This window comes from Lutra lutra, chromosome 10 (genome assembly GCF_902655055.1).
Source record: "Lutra lutra chromosome 10, mLutLut1.2, whole genome shotgun sequence".
Taxonomy (NCBI): Eukaryota; Metazoa; Chordata; class Mammalia; order Carnivora; family Mustelidae; genus Lutra; species Lutra lutra.
In genome coordinates this window covers 76521105-76541655 of record NC_062287.1, presented here as the reverse complement: position 1 = coordinate 76541655, position 20551 = coordinate 76521105, and the positions used below count along the sequence as shown (strand labels likewise).

The 20551-nt window shown below is 38.3% G+C and overlaps 1 protein-coding gene across 1 annotated transcript; it reads left to right on the top strand.

The window, feature by feature from the left end:
* Window positions 1–18950: 18950 nt before the first annotated feature.
* Window positions 18951–20217, top strand: FANCF (FA complementation group F). Its single transcript, XM_047693102.1, has one exon. It carries the CDS (start codon window positions 19001–19003, stop codon window positions 20075–20077), a length of 1077 nt encoding a protein of 358 aa, XP_047549058.1. The 5' UTR covers window positions 18951–19000; the 3' UTR covers window positions 20078–20217.
* The last annotated feature ends 334 nt before the right edge of the window (window positions 20218–20551 follow it).

Sequence of the window (20551 nt, the reverse complement as noted above, 5' to 3'; positions counted from 1 at the left end):
AAGAAATGCTAAATATATTTCACAACCCACAGTTTGAAAAAAAAATCTGACCCAGAAACTAAATAAGGAGAAAATCAGTGAATATGGAGATAGGGTATCAGTGAACAGATGATTTCATCATAAACTAAAACAAATGTGCATATATATTGTTAGTGGTAGATTTGACATAAAGTCATGTCACAATATCCCAAACAATATCCCAAATCTCGTACACCCTCACACCTCCATGTCTTAGCTCATGTTGACTAGAATGATCTTTTTACCTTTTACTTTCTCCCTTGAAAGAAAGCAGATTCACTCTTCCAGGACCAACTTAATAGTCATCTTCTTTGTGGTTCTCTTGATCTTTCTGGTAGAAATATTGCTGTGTCTCTCTGTCTGATGCTCTGAGAATTTTTCCATTTCTAGTATATCTCATTTATAACATAGCATCACAGTGATTTTCTTATGCATCAACCCCCCCCACACACACACACACATACGCAGACTAAACTGTGGGTCCCTTGAGAGCAGAAACCAGGTTATCCATCTTTGCATATCAAGTACTCAACACCAATTGTTGAATGATTGAATGAATGAATAAATGAACATAAACCATGGAATATCTGAGAAAGAAAAAGTGGGTGGTCTCTGGGTGATGGAACAGATACAAGATGGGAAGAAGTGTGCACATCAAAAGAGAACTAAATGGAAATTCTTCTGCTGAGATGGCATCAGCTGTTGGTTTTACATCATTGTGGATGGAAGAATTTACATTATAAGTGACATTTTACTGTCACATTTCTTGTGACTCTCTCACAGGTAAACCTTGGTCCAGGTAGCCATTATTTTTTATAAACACTGATAGTAACAAACTTAAGATTACTTTGAAGGATAAGAAAACTTGCTGAAATTTCCATTGTTGTAACTAGAATGTAGTTTACAAACATGGAACATTTGCCAACCTCTGATTTACACTAAACTTAGAGAAATGGCTCTTAAAGTTATCTCATCGAAGGGCTTTCTTAGACTGGGCAACATGCCATGAAATGTGGCACACTTAGCCCAAGTGAGAGAGCAGCTCAGGAAAGTCTCAGGGGCTTCTCTTGTCAGAGAGAAATACTATTGCTGTCATAGTGGTCCCTAGGACTCAAGAGATCTGCAAAGAGATTTCACCAGCCATTGTCCTCACCAAAGCTGTCAAGGAGTAGACATATTAAGTTATAAAAATAATAGTTATTACAACTAGCATAATAATTAAGAGTCCACACTGGAGCCAAACAAAACCAAGGTCAAGTTCTAGTGTCTTTGCTTAGTTCCTAAAAATTATAGGCAAATTACTTCACCTTTCCAATTATCAGTTCCCACGTCTATGAAGAGAGGATAACCAACAGCTCCTCTCTCACAGGCATGACTCAAGTGCTATAGAACACCTATAAAACACTTAGTTTACTGTCTGACATACAGCAATTGTGAAATGAATGTTAGGCATTTTATGACTAATCGAACACCTAAATCATCTCATTGACTCATTACAACAATCCATTCCCCCATCCCAGGATAAGGATGTCACCATCATTAAATTTACAGAAGATCAGAGAATGTTTTGCATCCTTTCTCAGAATCTTTCTCTCCTCCTCACTTTATGGCATTCCATTTTATACCACTTTATACCAATGACTTCATGGTTCCTTCCTTCCTCCCTTCCTTCCTTCAACCTTCCTTCCTTTGCTTTCTTTCCTTCTTCCCTTCCTTATGACCTTGCTTTCTTTATTCTTTCTTTTTAAGGAGAGGAAAGAGCCTATACATTAACAGTTTTTACTTCTGAGATAAAATTCAAATGAATTTATATTCAAATCTTAAAATATGATAATATAATACTCTGAAAAATAATTGAACCAGTTTTGAAAAGAGGAAACCTGGTGTCAGGTATCCTAACTCAAGGCCAGATGAACTGCCCTTGGTGCCGAGGGTTCCATGTCACATTGAATTAAGTCAAATACCTTATAGTAGTATGAAGAAGAACTCACAGAAGGAACACAGCAGAAGGTATTGTGATAAATTATCTGACCAAGAAAAGTCAAGCGAAGCCTTCAAAATCTTCCTTCCTTTTGACTTTGGCTGCAGGAGAGGATAGGTGGAAGTCAGGGAAGTCTCCATGTTAATTAGCTCCCACAGCATAAGCAGGCTAAATAGCCCAGAGACCGAAAGAGATTATTGTAAGGAATTGGCTCTTGTGATTATGGAGGTTGACAGGTCACAAGATATGCAAGGTGAGTTGGCAAACTGAAGACTCAGGAGAATGGATGGTGTAGTTCCCATACAAGGTCCAGCATGCTCAAGACCCAGGGAGAGCCAGTGTTTCAGTTTGAGTCTGAAGGCAGGAAAAAAAAGGCCATGTTCTAGTTCAGAATCCATCAAGCATTCTGTCTTACTCAACAGAAAGTAAGTCTTTTTAGTCAAGCAATCCTTCAACTGATTAGATGAGGCCCACCCACACTAGGGAGGTCAGTATACCAATTTAAATGTTAAAACATCGAAAATGTCTCAAAACATTCTCACAGAAACACTCAGAGCAATATTGGATCAAATATCTGGGCCCAGTCAGGCTGACACATAAAATTAGCCACCACAGGAGAAAGGAGACAAGGAAATATTCAAATTATCCAGTCCCCAGGGAGCTCTGACAAACTTTGTAAATCCACTGAGCTTGCCATGCAGAAACCATCCCCCACTGCTCCAGTTTGCTACCCTGTCCCAGGGAGCAAGCCCTGGAGTGGCTCTGCCTGGCCCCCTCCTCTCCTTTGGAGCTGTAACAAAGAGTTCTGACTTTCATCTCCTAGAGTCACCATGTTGATGTGTCCTGCCATGAAAAGAAACTTCAAGTGTATAAAACAGGAAGGAAGAGATAGAGAACTCTGTTTTCATCCCATTTCCCTTTCTTCACCTTATTCACATTTCCAGAATTATTCTTCTTACGTGATTACCAGATTCTTTCTGCTTCATTCATCTCTCTTAGATGTTCCTTCCTTCTCATTATCTCCTTTCTATAGGAATATATTAATCATACTTCTCTGTGCTTTTTTAAGTTATCTCTAAATACTTCGAAAAAGTGAAAACTAAAGAACAAAAATATTAAACTTTAATGGAGTAAAAATGAAAACATCCAGTATAGAGTACAAAAGTATGTAAGTGCTATAAGTAACACACACAAACACAAACACACACACACACACTCATGACAGACATCACCAGTAGGAAAGTAATAAGCAATAACTCTGCATGATATCCACTGTAACTTGAACTGCCTTTGACTTTTTCCACTGTCAGCAATTTTCTTTAGCTCATATATCTTATAGTTTATGAATAAAGTATGGGGATGATTTTCATTTGTTAATATTGCTTTACTACTTGGTTGTGGATCTGTCAAAGCATAAGCTTTACTTCTCAGTAAACTTTTTAAAAATTTATTTTTTTTTAATTTTATTTATTTATTTTTAAAGAATAAAAAAATAAAATTTTACTTATTTATTTTTTTAATTCTAGTAGTTTTTTATAGTTTACCCGGATTATACACTGTTGGGGTTTTTTTTTTTTTCCCTCCTCCAACATGTGAACATTCTCTTCACATTCATTCGATTTCTCCTTTACACAATTTTGTTCTATTTTTTTTCTATTCTCACATCATCCTCTTTGCTTCATCAGGTATTTATTTCCAACATTCTATGCCTTAGGCAGGTCTCCCTAATTGGAGGTTTGTGTCTGTCATGTGCTGAATTAAGAACAATAGAGGGGAGGTTTCCCAACTCCCTTCATTAATGACATATGTTGCTGCAACTCATAAGGAGATGAGGGAAGCTTCAAGTTTCAGTAAATATCGCCAAGTTTAAGACCCAAGTTCTACGTCAAGAATCAGAAGTGAGGGCGCCTGGGTGGCTCAGTAGGTTAAGCCTCTGCCTTAGGCTCAGGTCATGGTCTCAGGGTCTGGGATCAAGCCCCACGTTGGGCTCTCTGCTCAGCGGGCAGCCTGCTTCCCTCTCTCTCTCTGCTTGCCTCTCTGCCTACTTGTGATCTCTCTTTCTAAAAAAAAAAAAAAAAAAAGAATCAGAAGTGATATCAATAACTAGTCTATACTCTGGCTAAGGTTTGTAGAAATTACAAACGTGATTGAAATAAATTTCCAATTTATTTTGAAACATTTTTCATTCCTTGTTTATGAATAACTTTGGTCTGCAGTTTTATTCAGACAATACGACGCCACATAAAGATATTTTTATTTTTTACTGCATGATATTTCTATGAAATAACAGGGGAAAAGCATGATCCAAGAGGTAGAGAAAGTACAAAAGTATGCTATAGACAAAAAGTTTATTTAAGACTCGTCCTTGGAATTATTAAGTAACTTATGAAATCTCATATACTCGCCCTTACTTACTGCACTAATTTTGCTAATTAAAACTTAATATTTAACATTTGTGCCAGACACAGAGAAGGTCAGGGAATATAGCTAGGCTCTGTACCAAGAAAGAATATTATTTACATTTTATGGTTTGGTTTAATTTTTTTTTTCTACTGAATGAGAAGATGAGGCATTTATGAGGCCTGCCAAACCATACATTAATTTTTTTTCATTGAGGAGAGCTTATAAGTGGAACCAAATTATGTATGGGAATTATACAGATGTCTTTATGAATAGAGACACTATTTTTTTTTCCAAGACAAATTGGCAATTTCTACAGTTTGGGGTTTATGATTCCAACAAAGTACAGTAATTTTGTTGTTGTTGTTGCTGTTCTTGTGTTTTGAGTTTCTTGAACAAATTCTGGAATTAAAGAATAGGTAGAGATTCCGACAGTGTTTTTGGAAGGTTTCTTGCTGTATTACAAACTTACCTCAGAGGTGCTTTTTGTATTTTTTCTTATCATGTAGGAAATATTTATTAAGTACCTAAGATAGATCCTGTGGGAATGCAAAGATGAGTTAGACACAATTGTTCCCTTGAAAAATCTTCCATTGGTGAAGGAAATGGACACTAAGAATTAGCCTAACACAGAATGAAATAAATGCTAAATATTGAGACAAATGACCGTCTAGAGAAAAGCAAAGTGATATAAGGTCAGTTGTCTCTGGGAATCAGGGCAGGTGGCTCAGTGGGGTGATCTTTACAGGATAACATAGGGGAGTTGAGCCCAGGAGTGGGGGTGTGAAAGTGTACGGTCTGTGGGGAATGAGACGAAGTCTGGAGAGCCTAGCTGTTCATATCAAAGAGGCTAGCAGTGGAAATGAGGATCTGACCAGATTTTAGATAATGTTGGATAAGAAATTAAGAAGTGTGGGCTCTTAAATAGTATAACTCAAGTTTCAATTCAATGAATTTTCTAACAGATTTGGTTATTAATTCAGATGTAAGGATCACACAGTATATTTTTTTCTTTAATGAAAAATTGTATTTTCTAACCGTGAGGAATAGTTCTACAGTTAACTATTTAACTCTTTATCATCTATTTATTATCTTCATAATAAAGATTCAGGGAGCCACTACATATTGGGAAAGAATGTCTCTTTGCCAGAAAAAAAATGGGTAACTTTTACATTATTTATTATTTATTTCCTATCACTTGGACCTATGAATTATTTTACAAGTTATTTTACACTTACTTAGGAAGGAAAGTATTTAAATAATTCTAACTGGAGGGGTTTTAAAATATTATTGGACCATTAAGTGATAATGACTTCATAGTCTTTATTTAGCCTGGTTTTGATGAATTAAGCACTTTTGTCCAGGTACCACCTCAGGCTCTAGTGTCTATTGCTGTGTAACAAACCACCCCAGATATAATGGTGTAAAACAACAACCACATGATGTTGTTAACAAACCCTATGGAAAATATCAAACAGAGCACTGCAGGGATGGCTTATCTCTGTTCCAAAATGCCTGGGGGTCTCAGGTGGGAAAACTCAGGGATTGGAATAATCTGCAGACTTTGCCCCTCCTACACATGTGGTGTCTGGGCTTGGATGACTGAAGCTTCTTCAGGGAACTGACCTTCTCACAGCATGGTGACCAGATTCCCAGAGGAAGTATTGCTAGAGGAATGTCCTGAGAGCAGGCAGTCCGAGGGTACCATGGAAGCCAGCCGTGTGACCTTTTCAGCTCTAGCCTTAGGAGTCACATTGCCTTTTCTTTGTCGTGCAATATTGGTCTATCCTTTCCATAGGAGGAGTGTCAAATATTTCTGGGACCCTGTTTAAAATGGCCATATCCTCATAACTCTGACTATTGACTATTTGAAGTTTTCTTCTCTCTTAGACTGGGTCTTACTTATGCAGAATCTATTATATTCATCATTATGTCCATAGGACATAATACAGTACATGATATGGGTTCAAAAAGTATTAGTTGAAAAAATGAATACACTATTTCTCAAATATATCTTGTTCATCTTATTTCTTTTTTTCATACTGACAGTCCTCATAGCTAGAATATCTTTCTCAATTCCCTGTCCAAGAACTCTCTAATAGGAATTATATATCGATAGTGGACCAGTGGCTGTGTGCTAGGTGCTTTGCCAACATGATCTCATTGAGTCGTCATAACAACATTATGACAAATACTATTATCTTTTCTTTATAGATGAAGGAACAGACTCAGAAAAATTAAGTAACTTGTCCAGAGTAGACATAAAAGCAACACTGATGTTAATCCCAGGTCTGTCTGATTCCAAAATTTGGTTGAGCTCAATATACAGTTACTAAATACCAACTATGTAACAGTGATTATGCTAAGAACCAAAGGTCCAATGCCTTAGTCCCTCCCCTTTAGAAGCTCAATGTCTGTTGAAAAGAAGTCTTACCATCTAAGAAAATGGATATCCCTTCCAGTCCATCATCTTGCATTCCTATATCCTGCAAGGTACTGTAAGAATTACTGCAGACTTTAGGGGCACCTGGGTGGCTCAGTGGGTTAAGCCTCTGCCTTTGGCTCAGGTCATGATCTCAGAGTCCTGGGATCGAGCCCACATCAGGCTCTCTGCTCAGCAGGGAGCCTGCTTCCCCCTCTCTCTCTGCCTACTTGTGATCTCTCTCTCTGTCAAATAAATAAAATCTTTGAAAAAAAAAAAAAGAATTACTGCAGACTTTAAAAATACCCTTAAGACACAGTCATCCCATTCAAAAAGGTGAGGTTAGAGCTAAAATGCACACATCCACTTGAAAATTTAATTAGCTTGTGTATCCATGCCTTTTTTGTGGAGGAGAGACCCTGTACAATGAACCTGGACTATTGAATCCTTGTAGTAGCAATATACCTGGATTGGTAATGGACCCAGTAGGTTCATGTTATTAATGATTATGCTGTTCGCATCATAAATAAGAACCTAACCTGTAGTAAAAGGCAGTAAATAGTAAATGACAAATTAACACCAACCACAACTGTTATAGGAATCTGGAAGCACAACAGATTACTTTCAGCTGGAGTTATCAGAAAAGACTCATGAAAGGTAGGATTTGACTTAGGTTTTGTAGCATGGTAGGAAGTGTTTCACTCAAAGCAGAAGGGAAGACAACAATTCCAGGTGCAAGAAACATTCGTCCTAAAGTGGTTGAGAAAAGAAAGAACAAGACTGTTCTGGAATAGAAATAAGACTACTTTTATCAAGTTAAAGGTAAGGTGCATTTTTTTTTAAGAAAATACCATAGAATAAAGCCTGCATATATTCCTTACTACTTTTTTTTAGCTCCGATACACAAAATAATATTACCTCCCTTTTCTGAGTAGTTTGTATTCTGCAAAACTGGTGAGTCTTATTCTGACCATATATAAAAGCAAAGGAGTGAACAGAAAGAAAAGAAATATACAAAGAAAAGAAGGAAGGAAGGGGAAAAGAGGGAGGAAAGTTTAGAAAGAGAAAACAAACTTGGCGCTGTGCTAATACTACGTCACCAAGCTGGTGTATGAAGGAGGGTTTTGATTTCTGGATTACCTTCTAAGAGATGCCATACAAAAGCAATTTAACACAGTTAGTCAAATGTCCTATGACTGTTTCCCAAACACCCCGCCTTTCTCAAAACAGACTTTTCTTTTGGCAGTTCAAATTGCTTATTTCCTTTAATGCTGTGTGGGGAGTCCTTCCAATTTCCTATCATCTGGGTATCAGTTTAATTTTCATAGTTTATATTCCTCAACGACATACCTAACAAGATTACAAAATTCAGGAACACATAGATGAATTTAAAGTTGAAAATCTGAGCTTCCCGGGTGGATCAGTGGGTTAAGCCTCTGCCTTCAGCTCAGGCCATGATTCCAGGTTTCTGGAATCGAGTTCCGCATCAGGCTCTCTGCTCGGCAGGGAGGCCGTTTCCTCCTCTCTCTCTCTCTGCCTGCCTCTCTGCCTACTTGTGATCTCTCTGTCAAATATATATATAATCTTTAAATTAAAAAAAATAAAGTAGAAAATCCTTGAACTGCTAGAACTTGCATGCTAGATTTAATGTACTTTAAGTCTGAAAAAGTAGAGGACAGTAAAGGAAAATCTGGCATAGGAAATAAAAGGTAAAATCCATCCTAATGCACACTGTAGAGATATTCAGTCATCCTGTTTAAATTAAGCTATTTTTTCCCTTTTTACTAAAATCTACTTAAAAAGCTAAATAAAATCATCACATTGCAAAGCTAGAGGAGAACACAGAGTTCACTTAAATCATTTCTCATCATACAGAATTGCAAATATATTCTGATATTCTCCTGGTTGGGCACCAAGTCCTTTTTTTTCTCACTTAAATGAATAAAATCAAGTGTATTTTGTATTTTTACAACCGAGATCACCACCAACAGAAAATTTTAATTGAACTAGAAAGAGTTAAGAACATTACAGTGGTGAAAGAATTTCAACCCACAATTCAACCAGGAAAGAGGAAATGGGGAATCTCATGAGTGCACCCTCAGAAGAACCGAACTTAAGAACTGAGAAACTGATTTCCCATAAATTCCTGCTTTACAGAAGAGGGAGATTTATCTCCTGACCAACTAACACCCACAAAGAGTCCCTCTCCATCCTCAAGTCAATGAATTTACTGCTTGGGCTATGGGTGAACTCCCCACTCTTTGCACTCCTGGACCATAAATGCAGCCCACCCAAAAACTTCAATGGACTCCTCTACATGTAGATCGTTACAGTATGCATTTCCTAAATTGCAATCCTCTGCTATTCCTGAACAAGGTCAATTTCTGGTAATTTGAGCTTGCCTCAGTTTACCTCTTTATTTAGGTGGATGTGTTTTAAAATTACGATTTTAATAGACCAAAAAATTTTACTATAAAATTTGACATTTTCAATTTTTAAAAAAATTATATTATTGATTACAAGTCCTAACTTTGTAATATCTTAATAACAATATTGCTCAGGCAAATAACTCTCTGGAAAAAAAAAGTTTCTCAATGTGTTCCATTATACAGTCAAATTTAACTTGTTACATACATATTTGTAAACCTTGCTTTTATTATTATAACTATTTTTTTCCTTCTACCCTACAATTCCCTCAGTAATTTTGTCTTGTTCTGAACTCTTGGCATTTAAAAAAAAAAAGATATTATTTATTTATTTGACAGAGAGAGAGATTACAAGTAGGCAGAGAGAGGGGGGAAGGAGGCTCCCCACTGAGCAGAGAGCCTGATGCGGAGCTCGATCCCAGGACCCTGAGATCATGACCTGAGCCAAAGGCAGAGGCTTAAGCCACTGAGCCACACAGGCTCCCCTCTTGGCATTTTCTGGCATGTTGAATTGTCAACCAAATACTGAAATGTCTTCATATGGATCCAGGACTATGGACATCCTGGAAAAAGAGATGTTGCTCCATTGTATACATCCTCTCCTTTATGTCGGTATCAATAAAACAGATGAATACCAAAATACACCAACTAGTGGAAAGGTGAAGACTCATCATTTTCTAAGAAAACAAGAAATAGGGGCCTTTACTCACTGTATCTGTTTGAGTAAAGATGCACAAACTGGTAGAAAAGTACAACTTTCATTAGTCCATTTAATAGAATAAAGAAAAAAGAAATATTAGCTATGGCACATTTTGTTTCAAACACCTCTCTCTCCCCTCAAATGGACTGTTTCCCTCAAATCTGACAGTGGAATATTCCCTTTAAAGCCTCCCTTTATATTTAAAATTTTATAACTAACTGATAAAAACATTACCAGAAAGAATTTTTACATTCCAATAAAATGTCTCTGTGATACTGTGAATTTTGTATTAATCACCTATTTGGCTTATTTCAGCCGGTTTATTTTGCAGTGTTAAGAATCTTTGGGGAAAACACTTCTTGACATTAATGATATTAACAGACTAGCCCAATCTAAGAACTAAGATTAGGTCTGGAAGTTATTAAAAACAAGAAAGTTTCTTGATAACTTTTCTACCATCTTTGCTACTTGGTTGAGAGAATATTAATAAGGAAAATTAGATTTATCTACTATTTTCTCAAGGAAAATTTAAAATGAATTTATGTATCTATACACATGTATTATACATGCATACTTTGCTTTCTATTTCCTTAGCTTTATTTTTTTACATATTAATTCTCTCAGGACACTTCAGGTTATATGTCTGGAAACTTCAGCCATCCAGAAAAAAAAGAAGGTTGGGAAATAATGAAAAAAATGTGCTGAAAGAATTCACATAAAAGTTTTGGAGACTTGAAAATGGGAACAACAGACACTTAAAAAGTTATTGAACCAGAAAAAAGAAAAAAAAAAAAAAAGCCCTTCCTGGCAGGTAGTCATATAGCAATATACTGATAACTGTGGGATAAAAATAAAGGCACCAGACATTATTACAGAGCTCTCCTGCATGGAAAGCAAACTTCTAATTCGAAGGTAAAGAGAAAAACTGATTCAGACATTTTTTTTTTTCTCTCTGGTTTGGACATTAGGGGAAAAGTCACCAACTGTAAAAGAAAAAAGAAATCTTAAATATAAATATAGTTCAATTATTTGGCCCAAGTATCTTCTTATTAGAAATTTCATCTTATTTACTTCTATACAAATATCCACAAATACATAGAGAAGGGTACATAATCTATGTATTGATACGTAGTGATAAAACCATTCGACCAAGGGTACATAATCTATGTATTGAGATGTAGTGATAATACATTCGACCAAGGTCAACATGAATTTCATCATTGTCCCTTACACATAGAATTTCTTTTCAAAACATGTGCCAAGCAAAAACACAACAACAAAACAAAACAAAACCCCAAAACATGTCCCAGGCAGGAGAAAAAGTACCAAAATGATAAAAGTCAGGAGTGTTTCTTTCAGTGTGATTAATTCAAGATTAATTTAAGTTGTTCCTGAACATTAGCAACCTAAGAGGTATTAAGCTAAATATTCAGATTCTGGAAATTGAATTAGAGATTATTCAAGGAAGGGGAGAGATTCTTGTTTAAATTCTTCCTTTTTCATAATTCAATCTATGTTTTTAATAACTCAATCCTCATGCAACCAAGATGTCTTTTGGAGTTACCATACTATTCAATAATTATGTATTCTGTTACCTAATATGCTAATCTAGGGGATCCAAAAGAGTGTAAGAAATTACAGTAGTCTAGGCTTAAACAACAGGTTCATAAAAATTTCTGCTTAACCATGTTTTGCTATGAGTTTTTATTATCTTCTCTTTTTCTCAAAACTATATCTGTCTAAATTAATACCAATCCAAGCATTCCATTCCAAAGGTAAAGAGACTTCACTGATCACTTACAAGAGAATATGCCAGGTAATTTTGGTTCTCCTCTCCATTAAGAAATTGATGCTTCTTCCCAAAGAATTTTCAAATCTACTTACTACCCTCTCCCCATGACTCCTTAATGTTTCCTCTGCTACTTCCTTAATGAAACTGTCATTTTATACACTTTTGCACTATTTTTCCTTTTTTAATTCTTTTTTTTTTTTGAAGAGTTTATTTATTTATTTGAGAGAGAGTGAGCAGGAGCAAGAGAGAGAGAGAGGAGCAGGGGGAGGGTCAGAGGGAGAAGGAGAAGCAGATTCCCCACTGAACAGGGAGCCCTATGTGGGGCTCAAACCCCGGGACCATGATCTGAGCCAAAGGCAGATACCCAACTGACTGAGTCATCCAGGCACCCTGAGCAGTATTTTTCTACTGGACCTCCATTTCTAGCCATTTGCCCCAGCTGGCTACAACCAATTGTCTACATTGTGTTATAGCAGATACGATCATGACAATCTTGTGCCCCAAAACTGTCAATAGCGTTTGATTGCCAAATGAGCACAGACCCTATTACTTAGTATAATATTCCAATGTCTTCATGAACACTACTACAATTTCCTACACTAGACAGGAGATTTTCAGAGTTATGGATTTCACAGATTTATAATTTATATAGCTAGATGTAAACATATATCTATTCATATATACACATATATTCTAAACTAGGTGTCTAAGATAATAGTAGCAAACTTTAATCTTTCCAAATAAAGAAAAAACAAAATTGTCATTTAATAAAATTAAACTGCCATTTAATTTAATCATAGCTTTATAAAGAAATGTTTCTTCCCTTTGCTTAAATTAATTATGCTTATGAAAACATTTCACATTGTTCTATCATATGTCATGTATCACTGTAATAATGATGACTTTGTCAAAGATGGGCATCAGTGTGTGGCAATGAAAGGTATTTGGGAATCATTGTGCTAGGCTACTCAGCATTCCCTAAACATATACTGATTGATAATATTATGATTCACAGACTTATGTTAATTATAGGAATGGCTCAGAATTCAAATAACTGTGTCAGTCAAGGTCTTGGCAAGAAACAGGCACAGTCAGCAGGGATTTTAAAAATAATTTAACAGAGCATTACTTACAAAGGTATGGCCAGGGTTAAGGGCATCAATAAGGTATGTGAAGGCATCCAGGGATTAGCAACAGCAGGAAGTCTCCAGGGCCGCCAGGAAGCGTAGTTGCTGTCAAAAGCTCAGGGGAGCCTTCTAGAACTCTTAGAGGAACAAAAATCCTGAGGCCTTAACAGACAGCAGAGAAAGAAAAACGCTACAAGTCTCTCCTCCTTCTGATTGCTTACTAATGCTTCTCACTGGTCAATTTAGCAGCAAAAAGAGGGGGAAGAAAAGAGGGTGACCCTGTCAAGGATCAGACCAGTCCCTCTGTGCAGAGCAGGGAAAAGGAGGAGGAAAACAGATGAAGTGAAATGGGAAGTACAAAAGGAGAAGCCAACTAACTCTCCCCACCATATCTACAAGAACAGAAGGCAGGCCGATTTGAATTGCAATGCCCTTTATTTTGTCCCTTTTCCTTATCTATCTGTGTTTAGAAAGCTATGTTAGAGCACTGTTTTCCACCCTTTCCACATTGTGGCACCTGGCAGTCAACAAAGAGAATTTGGAAGCCGTGTATAAAAGATTGGGTGAAGGGGTGCCTGGGTGGCTCAGTGGGTTAAGCCGCTGCCTTCGGCTCAGGTCATGATCTCAGGGTCCTGGGATCGAGTCCCGCATCAGGCTCTCTGCTCGGCAGGGAGCCTGCTTCCCTCCCTCTCTCTGCCTGCCTCTCTGTCTACTTGTGATCTCTCTCTGTCAAATAAATAAATAAAACCTTAAAAAAAAAAAAGACTGGGTGAAAAAAATTTTTTTTTTGCACTTTTTAAAAATGCTAGTATGAATAGAAATGATTCTACATATCAAATTTATATGGACCTTCTTACTGACATTTAAAACTCTGAAATCTTTTAGACAGAAAATCTCGATTCCATGATTTTTTTGGACATTGGTTTTATGTTTGGCAGGGTCAGTCAGAATTCTTGATCAAGACCTTAAGTTTTCTTCATATTCTTGAGAATCACCACTGACTAAAAATATCAATAAACAGATAAAACCATTTTTATAGTCAATCAAAATTTAAAAGAAATGAGACTTTATTTAGTCTTTTTTTTTTTTTTTTTTTTTTTTTTTTTTAACTAGGCCCCACAGCCAGCGTGGAGCCCCACACAGGGCTTAAACTCATGGCCCTGAGATCAAGACCTCAGCTGAGATCAATAGTTGCTTGCTTAACGGTCTGAGCCACCCAGGCATCCCCAAATGAGATTATATTTAAAGAAAAGCTCTTCTTTCCTTATAAAGGCAACATAATGTTAAACTTTATTACAATGATGCAAATGAATTTTGAATCCAAAAATCTCTAGTATCAAGTATTTCAAAGTTTTCGTGAAAGTTCTGATTTTCAGAATACATATGCATTTTAAGAGCGGTCTTTCTACTGTTAGCTTTGAGGCTACTTACATTCACATACAGTACAAATGGAAAGGAGTGTCTCAAATTTGTGAAAAAAGAGATTTGGAGTAGACATCTATACCTATGTGTACAATGAGATTCCTACCTTTTAATCCCTTCTCCAACACCTTCCTGAATCAACCAGGGCAATGCTGTGTCTTTCTTGGACATCTGGAACTCTTCCACTAATTTCCTGGGCCCTTTACCCAAGACAGGTTTCTCAGAAAGATAGATTGCATTGTTGGAAAAAAAAAATGATAAATGCGTCTGCCAAGTTTTTATGAGAAATATCTCTTCAAAAGTTGTGCCAACTTGACAGATGGTAACTATACTTATTGTGGTGAGCACTGCTTAATGTATGGAATTGTCAAACCTCTGTGTTGTACATCTGAAACTAATATAACATTATATGTCAACTATATTTCAATAATAATTTTTTTTAAGGTGTGCCAGCTTGTTATTTATTGTTGTTACTAAAGAATCCAGAGAGACCTACTCTTACCTCTATTTTGAATGAGGTAATGAAGTCAGGATCAGGTGTAATCATTGCCCATAATATTTGCCCCCTGAGGGGCTGTAAAAAGGTCAAAACACTTTCCTTCCATGAAGCAGCTTCTTGGATGAAAGAAAAAACCCTGTGTCTGTCTTGCCTGAAGATGCGGTGTCCAGGTCTACCTATTCACATAGAAAATATTATTTCAACAACCCAATAGCTGAAATTAATGTGGTGACATATGATTATGACATTGTTTAGACTGGAAAAAAGAGATATCAGAGTATTTTGGTTTTGTTGGTCTCTCAGCTTCATATTGTCCTATAATTTCCAGCTGATTGTATATCTTAAAAGGACCAAAGATTTAGATCTAATCTAGAGAATAAAACCAATTTGATTTTTCTAGTCTTTATAGTCCATTGAACAAGACTGTATTTTAAAACTTGCAGGACCAAGAGTAAATATTGCAGCAGCAACCTCCATCTTTCTTCAGTAAACTGTTCTTCACCACTGCCCATAACACTGTTAGTGGTTGATCTTTTACCTTTGGGAAGAGTGGAGTTTAGCAAACTGGGCAGATGTATACTTTGGAGGCTTATATGATAACAACAGCAGGGGTGCCTGGGTGGCTCAGTGGGTTAAAGCCTCTGCCTTCCGCTCAGGTCATGATCTCAGGGTCCTGAGATCAAGTCCCGAATCGGGTTCCCTGCTCAGCGGGAAGCCTGCTTCCTCCTCTCTCTCTCTCTGCCTGCTTGCTTGTGACCTTTCTCTGTCAAATAAGTACATTTAAAAAATAATAATAATAATAACAATGGCAACAGCCAATATTTATTGTTTATCTATGTCATACAGTCCCACAGTGCTTGTAGTAGTTGGGTGCATTTAGCCGAAAGTGACAAAAATGAAAGGGAAACTGGTACACATGCCAAAAAAACCAAAACCAAAAGCAACCAAACACACACACACACACACAACTGGGAACATACAGGGCTATAATCCTAATCATGGTTAATTTGAGGGTTGTCTTAATCCGATGTATTCTGTGTGATTCTGAGATTCTCTTGGCTCTGGGAAGGAGATGGCTGGGGCAGATTTAGGCTTCCTATAAATATATAACAATATGAAGAGGAAGAGAGAAACTAATTCTTAAGCATGCTTGCCCTTCAGATTGTATACACACAGCTGGTCTACTACCACTTCCTCTTCATATTAGTCAATGTTCATGCTCCAGCAACTCTCAAGAGGAAGAAAGTATTCTCTGAATCATCCAAGATAAGATATTGCAAATGATTCACCTGGTTATTTTTGAACAAATTTCTCTCATTAGGAAACACTACACTGACAGTTTTCAGATGGGGTTCCTAACTTAATTACTGAATAAAAAGAGGGGCATATTAAAATGAATGACTCAAAATTACCAGCCACTACTCCTTGAGCTGAGCTGAGTCCCTATCCCAAATTGCAGTTATCATTCAAAGTGGGTGAAAGTTATGATAGAATGGATATTAAAACATAGTCATAATATCAAGTATGGCATTTTACATTTATTATCTCATTTCATCCTCCCCAAGACTCGGTGAGGTAGGTTTTTCATGAAAGCCTTTCTTTTCTGAACCTTAGTTGTTTATGTTTCTTAACAGCCATGTTTTGAATGATTATCATGTTTTAACAAAAAATCTCCTGAGATTTGGCCTTCCATTCACTGTCCTAATTTACTGTATCCAAGACCTTAGGGATCATAACCAACAAGTGGGAGATCGCTCATGGAGCCCACACTGTACACATTCATGTTATTAGATGATTTACCTTGTTATTTCTCTCATTTGAATTTTCCCTTATTCCGTGATTGCTCAAACAATTTAAGGCCTAAATGAAGTACTGGTTCTTTATAAAAACTTTCCTAGAGCTCTCCAGTTTATAACTGGTCTCTCAGAGAATCATTATTGCAATTTTTAAAACATGTAACATCTGATTTGTATTATAGTTGATTTTTCTTTTGCCCCTCCCCACCCCTGCCTCAAGATTGTAGGTTTCTTGAAGCAAAAGCCCTGCCATAATCATCTTTCAATCCCTAAGACATTAATACAGTAGTACCTTGATAAATGCTCAATGAATTTTTTTTAACGAAATGGAACACTGAGGAGAGGCTCTAAACCCTAGGCTTTTCTTCCTTCTAAAGGGGAAGTCAGACTTCATACACATTGTTTACTGAAAAGAGGCTAATCTGAACTATGTATGCATTTATGCATTATAATGCTCGTTAGGACGAAAATACAATAGTATTTTAAAGAGACAAGTGGAAGATCTGAAGATGCCCAAGTTAAGATGAACTATTCTTCCCATGAGGTCTCACCCCATCCTGAACTAAAGGCATATTTATTGGATTTCTTTCACCTCTTTGAATGGATTAGACCTTCTCAACTCAAGTATCTGCAACTTAACTGTTTCCTTGACCATGAAAACAATTCCCAGCACTCACCTTTGAGCTTTGAGGTGAAAAGGCAGTTTCCTAAAGAGGTCTTTCTGTTACCCAAGTCTTCCTGACCTACCTCTATTATATCCTCCTATCACATCAGAGGTTATTTGTATAATGTCTCTCTTCAATGTTAGTAGATAAACTCCTCCACTAGGACAAGGGCTACATTTATTTTATTTATTTATATTATTTATTTATTTTATTTATCACTAAGTCCCTAGTATCTACATGATGTGACATAATAAATTCTCAATAAAAGAATAAACAGATGAATGAATTAGTGAATTAGGGAAACCTGTACACTTCCTAAAGGCAGGCTGCACAGTGGGCTCAGTGTCTACTAGCCAATAAAAAGAATTTGGGGATACATAGTATTCCTGGCATAAAATCTAGTAATACTTCAGGACCAAAATGAGTGTGGCCTGATAAATATCAAACAGTAAAACTGAATTAACAGAATAAACATCACTGCTTTATTTTTTTTTAAAGATGTGGAAATGATCATTTTTATAAATGAAACATGACTCTTCCCGCTTTTAAGTGTTTCTCTTTCCCTTGTGTTTAAACAAAACATCAATTCTGCCTACTTAGAATTAGAATTAGTTTTGGCTAGTGTCTTTAGAACTGTAAAGAAATTCACCTCAAATGAGCTGTGTCATCAGTATCAGTTCAGTTAAAAATTGTGGGTATTAGGAGAGACTGTGTACTCTGAGGAACTGAGGGTTTTGGAGGGGAGGGGGTGGGAGGTTGAGTGAGCCTGGTGGTGGGTATTGTGGAGGGCACCTATTGCATGGAGCACTGGGTGTGGTGCATAAACAAATTCTAGAACACTGAAAAGAAATTTTAAAAATAAATAAAATTTTTAAAAATTGTGGGTATTTAACAATGTAACCTCTAGTAGTTGGCAAATAAATATTTGTTGAATGCATAAATGAGTGAATAATCCAGATGACATTCCAGAAATAGATCCTTCTTTTTCTTCCCTCCCTCTTCCCACAATCATAGTCAAATATTTGGTTTTGGTATAGGCTCGTAACTGTCATTTTTGCTCAATTAGTTGTTTGTGTGAAATAAAATTCATCTGAGCTCTTTTTCCATGGAGAAAAATGAAAACACAAAATAGTACAATTTTTAAATGAAAATTTAAGTTCCTTTAACATTTTTAATGAAGTATTAATATTGAAGTTTTTGTTTGCTCCAATTAATCTGGGCTTCAGTTCTAATAATGAAAGAACAACATGAAGGCCCAGATTTAAGAGTGCCCGGCATTAATTAATCAGAGGCCAGTGCATTTTCTATTAAACTGATTTAACTAAAGCCTTCATTTAATATTTAACACCATGTCTGGCATTGCCCAATTATGATAAACTTCAGCACAGACTATCTCAGGCAAAGCTCAGGAAATTTCCACTAGGGAGTATTTCCAAAGTCAAAGGAAGCATGGAGACTTTCGTGCCTAACAGCATCTTACACGTGGCTCTGGGAACTTTCTCTAGAACGCCCCACATTTATTCTCCTCCAGCCCTAAGAGCCTCCTTAACATTGGCGGGCGAAAGTAAAACCGATGGGCTTTTTCTCCGGTTTAAATTTCCCGGGGTCAAAATACCCGGATTAAAGCCGCCGTCAGATTGATAGGGAACTTATCCAATAGCATTGTAGAGAGGAGTATCCTTACACGGACGCTCCAATCGGCACGCAGAGAGTCGGCGTCTCCAAGGTGAACGCGGAAGTAAGCACGCCCCCATGGAATCGCTTGTGGAGCACCTTCAGCGCTTCTCCGAGCTTCTGGCCGTCTCCCGCACCACCCACGTCAGCACCTGGGACCTCGCAACCGTGCGCAGGGCCTTGCAGTGGGCTCGCTACCTGCGCCACGTCCATAGGCGCTTTGGCCGCCATGTTCGCATTCGCAGGGCTCTGGAACTGCGGCTGCAAAACCAGTGGAGACAGGAGGGCGCGTCTGGGTCCACTCCAGTCCCCGGGTTGACGAACTTCCAGGCCCTGGGGCGCGGTGACCTCCTGCTGTCTCTGCGCCTGCTGGAGAACCGGGCCCTCGGGGATGCCGCCTATCACTACCTGCTGCAGCAGCTCTTTCCGGGCCCAGGCGTCCTGGATACCGACGAGGAGGCGCTCCAAGGCAGACTGGCCCGCCTCGCCCGCTGCCGCTCCGCCGTCCAGTTGCTGCGTTTCAGCGGCCACGGGGAGAAGTCGGCGCTTGAGGACCCAGTGCTGAAGACCCAGGCGGAGCTGCTGCTGGGGCGTCTGCGGGAGGTGCCGAAGGCCGAAGCCGAGGGCCCCAGCAGGTTTCTCAGCACTCTGTGGGACCGCTTGCCTCAGAACAACTTTCTGAAGGTCATAGCGGCCGCGCTGTTGCTTCCCCCGTCGTCTCCCCGGCCCCAGGGAGAAGAGTTGGAGCTGGGCACCCCCAAAACGCCCGGAGACGGGGCTCAGGAGCTGGTGCGTTGGCTTTTGGCGAAGTCGGATGTCATGGCCGCCTTTTGCCACAGCCTCCCGGTCGGGCTTCTAACTTCGGTGGCAGGCCGCCACCCCGCGCTCTCCCGGGCCTATCTGGGTCTGCTTACAGACTGGGGTCGGCGCCTGCACTACGACCTCCAGAAGGGCACTTGGGTTGGAGCTGATCCCCAACACGTGTCCTGGGAGGAGCTCTACGGCCGGTTTCAAAGCCTCTGTCGGGCCCCTCCACCTCTGAAAGACGAAGTTCTAACTGCCCTGGAGGCCTGTAAGGCGCAGGATGGAGATTTCCAAGTTCCGGGTGTTAGCATCTGGACAGACCTGTTGCTAGCTCTTGGGAGTGGGTCATGATCATGCTTTTGGGGGGCGGAGCGGGGTGGCGGGAGTCTTAGGTCTCAGCCCAGGCCCCAGTTCACTATGGGCAGTGTTGTGTTATTATTTATATGTATGGTTTACAAAATTAAAATTCCAGTGCTTGCACCAGATCTCTACCTTCTTGTGTCCAAAATATTATTTTGGGTGCTAATTTATAATAGGCGGAATTATAACTTACAATTATAATTTGTAAAGGAACTGGTTTGTACTGTCATGGCTTTTGTGGATAGAGGAGTGATGTTGGAAGTATCCTGCTTAAAGCCATGAGATAAACAATAGTGTGCTTATTAGAAGGCCCCTTTCTAAGAATGCTGGAAAGATATGTACTTTTCAAAGTGACAAAACACCTTTTTTTTTTCTATCAGTAGGCTTAGGTCCCCCCCCCCCCCCCCCCCCCAGTGGTGAAGAGTTTTCTTTAACCAACAACCTGTGTTGTCAAAAAACATGTTG

What these genes read in the sequence shown, in the direction of transcription:
- FANCF (XM_047693102.1), top strand. Translation starts at nt 19,001, where the DNA reads ATGGAATCGCTTGTGGAGCACCTTCAGCGCTTCTCCGAGCTTCTGGCC.